The sequence below is a fragment of the Leishmania donovani genome, chromosome 18 (assembly GCF_000227135.1).
Source record: "Leishmania donovani BPK282A1 complete genome, chromosome 18".
Lineage (NCBI taxonomy): Eukaryota > Euglenozoa > Kinetoplastea > Trypanosomatida > Trypanosomatidae > Leishmania > Leishmania donovani.
In genome coordinates this window covers 679,093-690,733 of record NC_018245.1, presented here as the reverse complement: position 1 = coordinate 690,733, position 11,641 = coordinate 679,093, and the positions used below count along the sequence as shown (strand labels likewise).

At 62.4% G+C, this 11,641-nt stretch overlaps 4 protein-coding genes across 4 annotated transcripts; all 4 read right to left on the bottom strand.

Annotated features, from left to right (window-relative positions):
* Positions 1-838: 838 nt before the first annotated feature.
* On the bottom strand, positions 839-2,530 carry LDBPK_181550 (hypothetical protein, conserved; the record flags this gene model as incomplete). Its single annotated transcript, XM_003860121.1, has 1 exon — positions 839-2,530. One exon carries the CDS (start codon positions 2,528-2,530, stop codon positions 839-841), a length of 1,692 nt encoding a protein of 563 aa, XP_003860169.1.
* Positions 2,531-3,200: 670 nt separating this feature from the next.
* LDBPK_181540 (hypothetical protein, unknown function) lies at positions 3,201-4,460 on the bottom strand (the record flags this gene model as incomplete). The annotated part of the gene is made up of 1 exon (XM_003860120.1): positions 3,201-4,460. The coding sequence occupies one exon, from the start codon at positions 4,458-4,460 to the stop codon at positions 3,201-3,203; it is 1,260 nt and encodes a 419-aa protein (XP_003860168.1).
* A 592-nt stretch (positions 4,461-5,052) lies between these two features.
* Positions 5,053-6,144, bottom strand: LDBPK_181530 (hypothetical protein, conserved; the record flags this gene model as incomplete). The annotated part of the gene is made up of 1 exon (XM_003860119.1): positions 5,053-6,144. The coding sequence occupies one exon, from the start codon at positions 6,142-6,144 to the stop codon at positions 5,053-5,055; it is 1,092 nt and encodes a 363-aa protein (XP_003860167.1).
* Positions 6,145-6,890: 746 nt separating this feature from the next.
* LDBPK_181520 (kinesin, putative) lies at positions 6,891-10,616 on the bottom strand (the record flags this gene model as incomplete). Its single annotated transcript, XM_003860118.1, has 1 exon — positions 6,891-10,616. The coding sequence occupies one exon, from the start codon at positions 10,614-10,616 to the stop codon at positions 6,891-6,893; it is 3,726 nt and encodes a 1,241-aa protein (XP_003860166.1).
* Between the last annotated feature and the right edge of the window lie 1,025 nt (positions 10,617-11,641).

Here is an 11,641-nt window from a genome sequence, read left to right as displayed (position 1 = left end):
GCACTGTCGCAGGCCGCTCCGACACCACGCCATCCACGGCCTGGCCGCCGACATCAGGGGCGATGCAGCGCTCGGGCCTCCCCCTACGTCGTCGGTGCTCGGCCCTGCCACCACCAGAGGTGCCTCGAGACGTGTGGCAGGGATAGGGCTGCTGCTGGGCCTCCCCCGACCCGCTCTGGGTGGGGGGGGCGCGGGGTCCTGAGCTACCACGCACCAAGGTGCCCCCCCCCGTCGTCAGGGGCCAGACGATGTCATAAGAAGAAAACAAAAAGCGCAGATACATGCACAAAGAAGTAAAAGAGAAGAGGCGGCGCACGCACGTACTGTAATCCACAGCTCGCTGGAGTGCTGGCCCTCGCCCTCTCCCCATGTGTTGCTGTCAGTGCCGGCGGACAGTCTATGATATTGGCATGTCTCTGTTCGGCTTAGCAGTGCTTTCGGCTGAGTTGTCCAACGCTGCACGTCGCATATGCCGTTCCACGTTGTGGCGAAAGGAAGACGCTTGGAAGGGCTAGCCGAGAGAAAAAGGTGAGTAGTCAAGATGGCATGAAGGTCACAACACTCGACCGTGGGCGGCGGCGGTGAGTAAAACAGGCACAGGCCTAAGCACTCGCTCACACGTACCTGTTCGGTGGCGTCTATACGCCGATTTGGGTAGATTAGAGGCCGTTCGGCGGACGTGACGGAGGTGCCGAGTATGCGCGTGCTGTGCTCTGCTGCTCATGTGCACCGAGGCATGCTCGCACCTGGAACAGAGGACTTATCCTGTTCCCGCTCGGCATGTCATCGCCGCCCTCCACCGGCCTAGCGCACCTCTTTGCCTCCCCTTCCAACGACACTAGGTGCGTCTAGATCGTTGCCCGTCATCGGAGAGGCCGAACGCCTGCCAGAGGGCCATCGTGAATGTTGGGTCGTCCTCGATGTCGGCGGAAATCATGTACCAAAAATATGCGAAGACGTCGTAGTCGAGCTCCCCCTCCCCCAACTCCGCGGCGTACGCCTCCAGCGCCTTCTTCCACATTGCGCCTTGTCGACGCAAGGCGTTGCCTTCGATGAGCTCTGGATGGAAGCACCTCAGAACCACAGCGCAGGTAACCGTGCCAAGCCGTCGCTCGTCAAGTCGGTCGAACAGCTTACGAATAATGGCAGTGCGCGACGGCGGGACGGGGCTGCATAGCATCAGGAGTAAATCCACGCGGGTTGGGGACTTCAGCCGCAGCCACTCGAGCTCAACATCCAACACACCCGAGATACCGTCCGGCACCCCAGCAGCGCGCAGCGCTTTAATGAACGACTTGATCGGAACATGCGCGGCACCCCACTCTCTCAGCGCTGAGTAGAGCTGCACAAATGCTGGCGCATCCTTGGCATTGCGTCGTATCCACTGCACCACAGCCGCTTGCACCAGCTGCAGCATCGAGACCGTGACTGAGGGGAAGTATTGCCGGTACGCGGCAAGTAGGTCTGCGACAAGCACGCCGTCATCGGTTTCGCGGTCCTTCTTGAGGTAGTAGTAGAGCTGATCAGACTCCTCCTGGCGGAACCCGGTGTGCAGCCGGGTGCACACGTAGAAGAAGTGCCGCGGCGTCAGCTCTGCCCGCACCAGCGTCCCGATATCTAAATCCGGTGGCAGCCGTCGGCTGCACTCCGGGTAATGAAGCTCAATCGACTCCAGGACGCTCAGGAGGGCAAGCGTGCCGGTGTGACAACCCTCCGTCTCTCCAATCTCTAGGGTAGCTTCTGCGAAGCGTCCCATCAGCAGCGGATACTCGGCGACACCAGGGATCACTTCGCTGAACAGCAGCTGGTGCAGCAGTTGCACCTCGCAGCCCAGGTACGAGCCGGTTGTCGCCCCGTCCTCGGCGTCATCGCCCTCCTCGCTGGCGCAGTAGTGCAGCAGCCCACGCGATTCGGAGCTGCTCAGCCCACAGGTGTTCTCCATAAACGTCAGCGCCTCCCAGCGCTCCAGCGGAGGTGGAGCTGCCTCCTTTGCCTGGCGGCGGCGGCTGCTCTGCCAATCCAGCAGGTCCACGACGTGCTCTTCGAAGGGGCTCATGACGGCACTCTTTTGCACCGTACGGCGGACAGTCGCCACAGTCTGCGATACCTGCCACGTCCGAAACGGGATGATCTCCCGCAACGCCAGCGTGACACTACCCGGTCGGATGCCTCTAGGGACGGAGCTGCCCCTGCCCCTCTGTGCCACCCCGAAGGCGTTCTCATTCTCTGCGCTCGGCGCCGACTCCTCCTCCTCCAGCGGCAGGACGCGAAGAAGAAGGCAGACCTCCTTGTGTGTCAGCAAAGACGTCGGGAATATCGGCTCCACAGCGGTGAGCAGCGCCGCCGGGTCAACCGCGGCGTTGTTCGACTCGGCGTAGCGGGCGTCCACAGAAAGGAACGAAGGCAGCAAAGCTCGGGCGCCGTCGGCGTGCGGGCGCCGCACAAGACCGTACGCGACTCGCTTGTACAGCCGCAGCATAAACAGCGGGTCCGCGAGTGCCGACTCGTGCGCAGGGTCGACCGGGAACATGCCGTCTTCTACGCTTGTGTGCTCGTCCGGTATCAGATGGGGCAAAGCTGGCGCACCACGTCTGCGCACCAGCGAGAATGCGCCGGCCATGACGGTGGCCAGTGGTGCGGCCAGCAGGGTGTCACCGAAGCATGGAAGTTGAAGAGAGACGAAGGAGAGAGATGGGCAGCAGAAGATGTGCATCCTTCCTGTCGGAGGAGCAGCGCACGGGGAGAGGGGGGAGGGCGAGGGCATCGTGTGCGGGTGCTCGCGCGACAGGCACAGACACGCACACCCAACAGGCCCAAGCACAGTGGATATGGCAAGGCAGAGTGGGCAGCATCACCGAAAGGAAGCCGGCAGGAAGGCCACGCGCAAGAGAGACGGCGAGCGACGGAGTGTGGCCTCCCATGGCCGTTTTGCCTGCTCGTCTTGGAGGGGGGGCTTCTCGTGTCTTTCCTCCACAGCACGGAATGCAGTGCACGCATCGTTTTCAGCTGCATAGGCATCGTCTTTAAGTGTGCGCATGTTCGAGTTTACGAGACGTTGAAGCGCGCGCGGCGCATCACTCATCCGCGAGTGGCCCTCTCCTTCCCTCTGCGTGTGCAATGCAGGTGTTGTATGAGGTATGGAGGGAAGGGGCCGACGGCGCACATTTGTGCCAGACATATGCAGCAGCTCCAATACAGCTCTAGCAAATCACTGCGCGCAGTCGTGCAAGCTCGGCGTCAAGTTCACACACCGCGTCTTGCTCCATGGCGAGAAGCTCATCAACGGCCGCCTTCCGCTCCGCAGCCCACGCCGACGCGCGCTGCAGAGCGTACCGCAGCTCGTGCAGCGTCGAGGCAGCAGCAGCAGAAGACGATGGCGCAGCGCACATCGTGGCAGCTGCAGCACACAACTGCTGCATCTCCGCCTCCGCGCACCCTAGTGCCTGCACGTACACGCGTACTTCGCCCAGGTAGAGCGCCACCTCTGCGGCAGCAGCCTCATCGCGGTGGGCAGTGACCTCGAGGGCAGCGCAGCTCTCACGCAGCGCAGTCACTTCTGCTGACATGGTGCGACACCGCCATTGCGCGGCCAGTGCCAGACCCTCTGTCTGCCGGAGGTGCCCGGCAAATACATCCGGCAGTGGCGCGGCCGATTCCGGCATCACTGTCGCAGACGACCCAGCGGTAGCTGGCTCCTTTTGTGGAGACAAGAGGACGCGCCGCAGCGGAGATGGCGATCCCCCTGCAGCAGCGCTGGCGCTGCTCTCTCCATGCGCACTGGACGTTGCAGTAGCAGCGCTGGCGGCCGCGACAATCTCGGAAAGCTCCGGGTATTGTTCGTAGAGCCGGCGCCAGCGCCGCTCTCCCTGCCATGCACCGGAAGTCCGCATAAACGCATAGCATGCAGCGAGAAGCACATCTAGTCCAACCGCACGTCTGGTCTCCGGCAGCAGTGTCGTCGCGTAGCGCGCGCACGTCTTCAGCACATCGTACACCGTGTGCGCCGTTACAGCGCCGGCAGCAGTCGCGCTGGCCGCTTTTGCGTGCTCGTACAGTTCGAACTTCACGCACGCGGCGTACAGAGAGAGCACAGCTTGCAACGCCTCTGGCTTGTGCGCTTCATCTGCCTTCTCGCACTCCCGCTGCAGCAACCAGAAGAGCCCGTCGTCAGAGTGATGGGCGCTGTGGCACAGGCGCAGAGCGGCTTCAGCGCTCCGCGGCTTCACGTGCCTCAGCACAACAGTCGTGGCACCGGATCCACCACCGCTGGCAGCGGCGACCTCCGCGGCGTGTTCCGTGAAGTACGCGCGAAAAAAGGGCGCGTGGCGCATCAAGGCGCGCTTCGAGAAGTAAAGCTTGTGCTGGCCGTCTCCAACCACAAAGGCAACCACGTCATCGCCGTTATCGACGTCAGACGCCGTATCCGCCGTGCGCGAGACACTCGTGTCCGGAGCAGCCATGTCTGACCAACTCTTTCTCTCTTCCTTTATCGCGCTTTTTGTTTGCGTGTCCGCTCGGGGGTTTGCCCTGCGCTCCGTGACTGCGACGGGGTGAAGCAGCGATGGGGCTGGAGGGAGAGGTAGGCGAAGGCGAAGCGTTAAGTCGTGGCATCGAAATGGGGGAGGGAAGAGGGGGGAGGCAAGGAAAGGAGAAAAGAGAGACGTCGGCATCACGGGGAGGCGTGCAACACGCATCGCCCCATTTTCCGTTGTTGCGGCGTACCCGGCAGCGGGAACCGCGCGTGCAATACCACAGTAGTCGATGTAAAGCATATGCTATGGTTCACGAATACGCACAAGCGGGTGTACTTCGCTACAGTGAGGTGAGGATTGGGTGTGGCATCGCCTCCTCTCGGCACACGGCCCCAAAGACAGCTGCGTCTTTCTGTTATCCTTGTTCGTGCTGGTCGTACGTGCGTATGGATCTGCCCCCCCCCCCCAGCGCTCCCCTCCTCATCCTCTTCCTCCTCTAGCGTGCAATGCCGGATCATGATGGAGAGAGCTGTCAGGAGCAAGGGAGATCATCCGACGCACACTGAGACACGCACATCGGCTACTTGTTCTTCTTCGCACTTGTCTCTGTCGATGCGCTCGCGTCTACGGCGCCAGAAAGGTCGGGTTGAGCCTTAGGTAGAAACGGGTACGCGGTGCCAGCCATGAGAGCGCCAACCATGGCGACCCACTCCACAGCCGAGAGGTGCCGGTAGTGACCAAAGTAGACGACCGAGAGCACAAAACTGGCAAGTTTGCGTAGCGTCAGCGTCAGGCTCAGAGTGAAGGCTGAGGTCTTGTCGTTCATCACATACACGCCGGTGATGCAAACTACCTGAGTCACGCAGTTCAACGCCACGTGCAGCTGGCTGTCCACATCAACGTGCGCAAACTCGGTGCAGAGGCGCATCGGCTGCAGAAGGAAGAGCGGGATCGCAAAGAGATGCGAGAAGCAGAGCGCCTCTGTCCACATTGGCGGAGCATCGTCGCTCGATGGCGCTGCCTTCCTTGCGGCCTCGTTCGCACGGGCGCAGCGGTACATGTGCTCCTGAAAGACGCTCAATGCCGTCGTGCACGCAGTGGTGGCCACCAGAATGGCTATTCCACAGCCCCAGTACCACGTCGGGGTCGACGCGACGGCTGCGGTGCGAGACGCCGTCTCGGCCCCCGCGCTGCTCGTCCTGCGTGCCTTCTCGATTGTCAGAGCGATGAGGCCGGCAAAGATGACCAAGGCAGAGGCCACCTGTGGCGCTGTGAAGCGCTTGCCGAAGAAGAAGTGCCCGGCAAGCATGTTGAGCATCATCGAGGAGGAGCGGAAAGTGGCGTGCAGCGGGATGGAGATATGGAAGCCGAAGGCAATGTTGTTGCCGACCGACATGGCCCACCCGACGACGGCGAGGATCAGCTTGTAGCGCAGTGAGACACGAAAGCGCCGCCACTGCAACGGCCACATATTGAGCGTTGCCCCCTGTTGCTCGTGTGGCTGCTTGAAGCGCAGCAGCAGAGGCAAGGTGAAGAGAGCGACGCACACATACTGAGCGCAAGTGAGGGCGTAGTAAGTGTTCGGAGAGCCGGTGATGATGAGCTCCAGCAAGAAGACGTTCGCCTGGCAGCCGCAGAAGATGCTCGCCAGCCCCAGCGCCGTGTCTGCCATTGTCACACGCACGCAACTTGGTGGCTGTGGTGTGGTGCGAGGGGGAAGGGGGAAAAGGAGGCGCACGTCTGTGTCTATCGCTTATTCTCGTTTCCTAGATATATATGTCTGTGCGTGTAGCTATGAGAGTGAGCAAGGAGGGTGTAGGGAACATATTGATGCGGTGTGAAGGGGGCGGCTGATGTAAAGCGTGTCAGGCATACCCGAGTTGCGGCGCAGGCGATACACACACACACATATGTATATATATATATATACGTAGAGCAAGAGAGGAGGGTGGAATCAGAGGTGGTGACGGCGATGATAGAGGTTGTGCAGCAGAAGAGGGCTGAGCACGGGTGAAAGGAAGGGAGTAGCAGCGAGTCCAGCGCGTCCATCAAGAGTGGTGCGCGCATGGCTGCTAGGCAAAAGCGGCGAGGAGGGCGTGTGATAAAACGAGCATCAGCGATCAGGAGCAATGCCTACGCACCCCCCCCCTGCAGGGAGGGGAGAAGACAGAAATGCCGCGACGTAACAAATCGCCGCACTCGCACCGGAGGTGCGAGTGTCCGTGACTCCGTCGTTGTGTCTGTGCGCACACATGAGAGGCGAAAGAAAGGCGCAAAGATGAAGACACACCGCACAACGAGTGCGTTGATGGGGACGCAAGTGCGCATGAGGCGTGTGTGCGGGTGCATCACTCACCAGCGCGCACGCACCCACGCATACGTGCACACAGGCACATGTGCCTCACACTCCCGTTGCGGCTACTTGCGCCGCTTCCCGCGCGCCTCTCCTGACGCGCGAACGCGGCGCCGCGTTGCCGTCGGGGTAGAGGCGACGACGTCTGACTTGACGAAAGGCACCGGCGCATCATTGGGGTCGGCTGGCTCACCGTACGTAGCGAAGAGATGCCGCCTTGCCTTGCTGATGCTCGCTGAACGACGCGCCACCTTTGACGGCAGCCGGACGCGCTGTGGCGACACGGCAGCAGTATCTGCCACAACCGTGTGGTCCGTCGTAGTTGGTGCCGTGCCCTGACCTTCTCCGCGGTGTTGCGCATTCGACTTAGTAAGCCGATGCCGCACTCGACCGGACCGCTGTATCGGCGCCGATGCCCTCCACCCCGCGTCTCCACTGTCCACCACGCCCGCCATCGAGAGTGCGACAGCAGCGGAGCCGTGCACAGTGCTTTGAGGCAGCCGATCCTCACCCAACGGCACACCCTGCGGCATTTCATCGCGCACAAGGGCATGTGCGGTGGCCGACGACGCCCCATCGTCGTGGTCCTCGTCCTCGCAACCCTGTCTCGCCGTACCGTCGTTGCCGCGCGGATGCGATGGCGCCGCTTTCGCGGCGCTTCGCAGTTCTGCCATCTCCTCCTCGTGTCCATGTCGCAGTTGCAGTAATTTTTCGTGGAAGCTGACGCACATATGGTGCAGATAGAGCTGATGGCGCTCGTTCTGTTGGCGCAGCTCGTAGTTCTCTGCCATCAGTTGGCCCACGCGCCGCGCCTCCTCCTGCTGTTGGAAGAACGCCTGCCGCTGCTCCTGCCGACTGCGCCGCGCATCTTCGCGGGCCTCCATGAGCTCGCACTGGGTCAGCTGATGTTGCTGCTGCTCCTGCGTAAGCAGGGAGCTGAGCTCCGAAACGCGTGACTGCAAGAGACTGAAACAGTCAGCGGCGCTGCTTCCGCCGTCTGCGGCCATGGCTGCCGTGGTCGTGCCAGCAAGCCCGCCATCACTGCCACCAACGCTGGTGGTGCCGCGGTCAGCGATGGCAGTGGAAGTGTTTGACAGGGTGTGAAAGAGCGCTCGCTGCGCCGGTGTGATGAGCGACTCCAGCGCCGCCAGAGACACATCCTTCTGCGCGACGACGAGCGTCAGCTGCTCGACGTTGTCCACCAGCTCGGTGATCTTGTCGCACAATACTTGCTGGTGCGCCTGCACCTTCTCTAGCTCCACCTGCTGCTCCGTCTGTCGGTCGCCAGACACGGCCTCATCGACGTTGGCGGCGATCGGCGCCGCATCCAGGTAGAGGCGCGTCATCTCCTCCCGTATCGACTGCTCGGCGTATGCCTGAAATAGCTGCAGGCGCAACTGCTCGAGAGCCGTCTCCGCAGTGGTCGCTCGAAGTGTCGCCGTCTGCAGGGCGGCGCACCGCTCCCTGCACTCCGCATCGATTGCTAAAAGGCGCTTGTTGGCACGCAGCACCTCCTCGCAGAGTCGATGATTTTGTGTACGCAGCCCGCTCAGTGAACTAGAGACGACAAGCAGCTGTTCGTTGACGTCTTCGTACTGTTCGGTCGCACGCAGCACCGCGTTGCGCAGGTGGTCCAGCACGTCGTCACACTTGTCTTCGCTGCTACCACGTGAGAGAAGTGAGCGCAGTTGGCGCACGCACCGCCGCAGCTGCACGTGCGCGTCGGCAGCGCCCCCCTCACCCGAGCGCACCTGTGCACCAGAGCTGTCGCTGCTCCGCGCCGAGGCTGGTGGCGTGGCGGAGTCCTGCTGATCGTCTCTCGCGCCCGCGTCGCCTTCGTCCAACGATAGCGACGACGTTTCCAGTGAGTCGGGCAGTACTGGTGGCGAGCAGCCAGCCTCAGCACTCGTTTCAGGCAGTTGAGCTTGCAAACGGCGCAGATCCTGCTCTCGCTCCTGAAGCAGATGACGGTAGTACTGGAACTCCCGCCGCAGCGCCTCTGCGTTAGCCAGCGGCGTGACACCCGCACCCAACTCCGCCCCCGGCGCCGCACAGCCGGGGTTGGCAAGCACCTCTGTCAGTGGTGACTGCACAGCCGTCATGGCGCCTCGCTCCTGCTCTATCTTCAGCGCCTCCTCCAGCACGCGGATGCGGTACTGAAGGACCACAATGATCTCTTGAAGCTCGCTGCTGTCGGCGTTGTCTTCGCGCGCGTTCCAGCCGCTGCCGCTGCCCACGCCACCGGCGGCAACGAGGAAGCTGGGCCGTCCATAGAGGCGGGCGACGGTGCTCGGCAATCTCTGCTCGAGCCCGCTCTTCACCTTCATGACCTTGCGGCGTCGCGCGTTGGTCGCAAACTCCAGCGACGACTTGGTCTCCTCGAAGCTGCCCGCCTCGAGGGAGACAGTAACGAGAAGAATGAGGTGCCAGCTGCGCATGCGCGGGGCGAGATATGTGGTAAGCAGCGATTCGCGGAAGTGCAGCACCTCTGCTTCCGTGCCGCGAGACTCCACCAGCTGGCGCAGCGCCATCAAGGACCTGTTGATGAAGATGGCCTGATCGGCCGCCTCCCCGGTGGCACCGCTCTTCTTCAGTCTCTCCGTCCCGGCGAGGTCGGCGAGTGTCACCCGCGTCGTCGTGAGCGGCGCGCCGTCGAGGAAGCGCGTGATGTGGAGAGAGAGGAGGGTGAAGGAACGCGAGCTGCGGGCGTTGAGGGTGTGCGCATGCGTCACGCGCAGTCGCGACGCCGCCTTCATCTTGGCGAGCATCTCAGCACTGCTCCGGATCAGAACCTTGGGCTCCGAGGCACTGGCAAAGCAGCTGCTACCACCGCTGTTGCCGGTACCGGTGCTGCTCGTCAGCGGACGTGACAGTTCGGCGCCAAGCCTGCCAGAGCGGGCACCGTCAAGCAGGTTGTAGGCTTTGTTGTTGTAAATCTGTATGTAGCTCATCTCCACCACCTCGTTGTTCACGTCGAGGGAGCGAAAGACCTCCTCGGCAACGGCTGGAGCCAGCGCGTTCATCGTGTACGTCTTGCCGCTCCCGGTTTGGCCGTAGCACAGCACGCACACATCGAAGCCAGCCGCCATCTGCTCCATGACGGAGGGGATGAGGCGCTCGCACAGGGCCGCGTTCGTCACCTCGGGCTCCAGTACCTCGCCAAACTCATACTTTCGGCGCTCCCTCGTGTTGGGAAAGGTGATGGTGAGCACGCGGCCGTGTGAGCCGATGCTCCTGCCAGCCGCAGCGGCGCTACCCAGCACGACGCTGGCACCAGAGCTGCGGTCCTCTTGGTGGTGATGCGTAGCCGGGGACTCGGCCGCGAAGAGGCTCGGCCGCGGTGACGAGTGCATTGTTGGAGAGGCAGGGGTCAAGGGCTGCTGCTTCGACGTCTGCGTCAACAAAGACGCAGACGCTCTGGGCTGCGATACTGGCAACACAGGAGATTCGGAGGCATCCGTACATGCAGCCGCGGCGACATCGGCGCCTCCGTCAGCGCCGGGAAAGGATGTCGACGGAGCGACGGACGGCTCTGCCGCGCTTCCGCAGCCGAGAGCTGCGCGCGGGCTGTGCAAACGCGGCGAGGCGGATCCGCAGTCCCGCGAGGAGGGGCGACAGGACACCCGCGGCGTCGCAAGTGTGCCATCCTCCACCGCGTAAGAGAGCAGCGCCGTTGAAGAGGAAAACTTTGGGGCCCCCTTCAAGCGCACAATGACGCTGACGCTCTCCTGTGACGATGCGGTTGCCGCCGCAGGGCCACGCGGGGAGGAGGCGGCTGTAAGCGGTGTCATCGTCGTCGCTATCCCCGTTGGGGAAGCCACGCGTGCGGGCAGCTGCTGCGGCACATCACCACCGGCGATACGCAGCGCGCCGTTCGCTGCTTCTGCCTCTGGTCCCACGGTTGTGAGCGCTGACAGCCTCAGCTTTGGTGTCTGGTTGCCGATGCTTGCCGGGGGTGCGTGCGCGCCGGCCGCGGCGGCATCGTTGGCCACCGTGGGCGCGTTTGCGATACCGTGGTCGTTGCCGTTGCTAGGCAACGACATGAAGACTGCAGGACCCGGTGTACTAGGATGGTTCTCGATATTGTTGCGTGCATACACAGCAAGCACTCCAAACGTGACAAACGCACGCGTCTCTCCCGAAAAAGGCGAGGCAGAGACGGTGGCGAGGAGAGGGGAGTCCCACTTTACGACAATGCAGCAGAAAACAAGGCAGTGAGTTCAAACCTGAGCACGAGAACGAAACGAGGCAGCCGAAGAGCAAGCCAAAGGAGGAGGAAGAGAGGGAGGGCTCGTGGAAGAGCGATGCATTATGTGTGTACGTGCCCACATGAGGGACCTAAAGACGACCTGCTGGAAAAGGGCTGCCGCCGCTGCGATGATTGCTTTTTTTTTGTGCAATCCTGCATCACCCTTCCTCCGCTCTGCCTTTCTGGTGAAGCGTTCGTCGGGGTCATGGCGAGTTGAAGACAAGAGCAGACGCAACACGAAAGGCGAGCACAGAGCCCGTGGGTCGCGCAACCCCTCTCTCATCTCAGCATTGAGCGTGTAGGGAAAAAAAACAAAATCGCGCTTCGCTCCTCTCGCCCCTCTCACCTCCCTGTCGCTGGCGAGTGGTGCAACCGCTGCTACGAGGCGTGCTGATGCACCTCGACGAGCTGTGCACAAGCGCACAAGCGCCTTTCCGTTTCAAACGGTCCATGTCGCTGCCACAGAGCACGACCTCAACTCAGCTCTACCCGGCCCGCCAAAGGCCCGTCGCCTGGCGCGACGCAGCCCTAGACACGCGCTACAGCAGTGCGCCCACTCAGCCATCT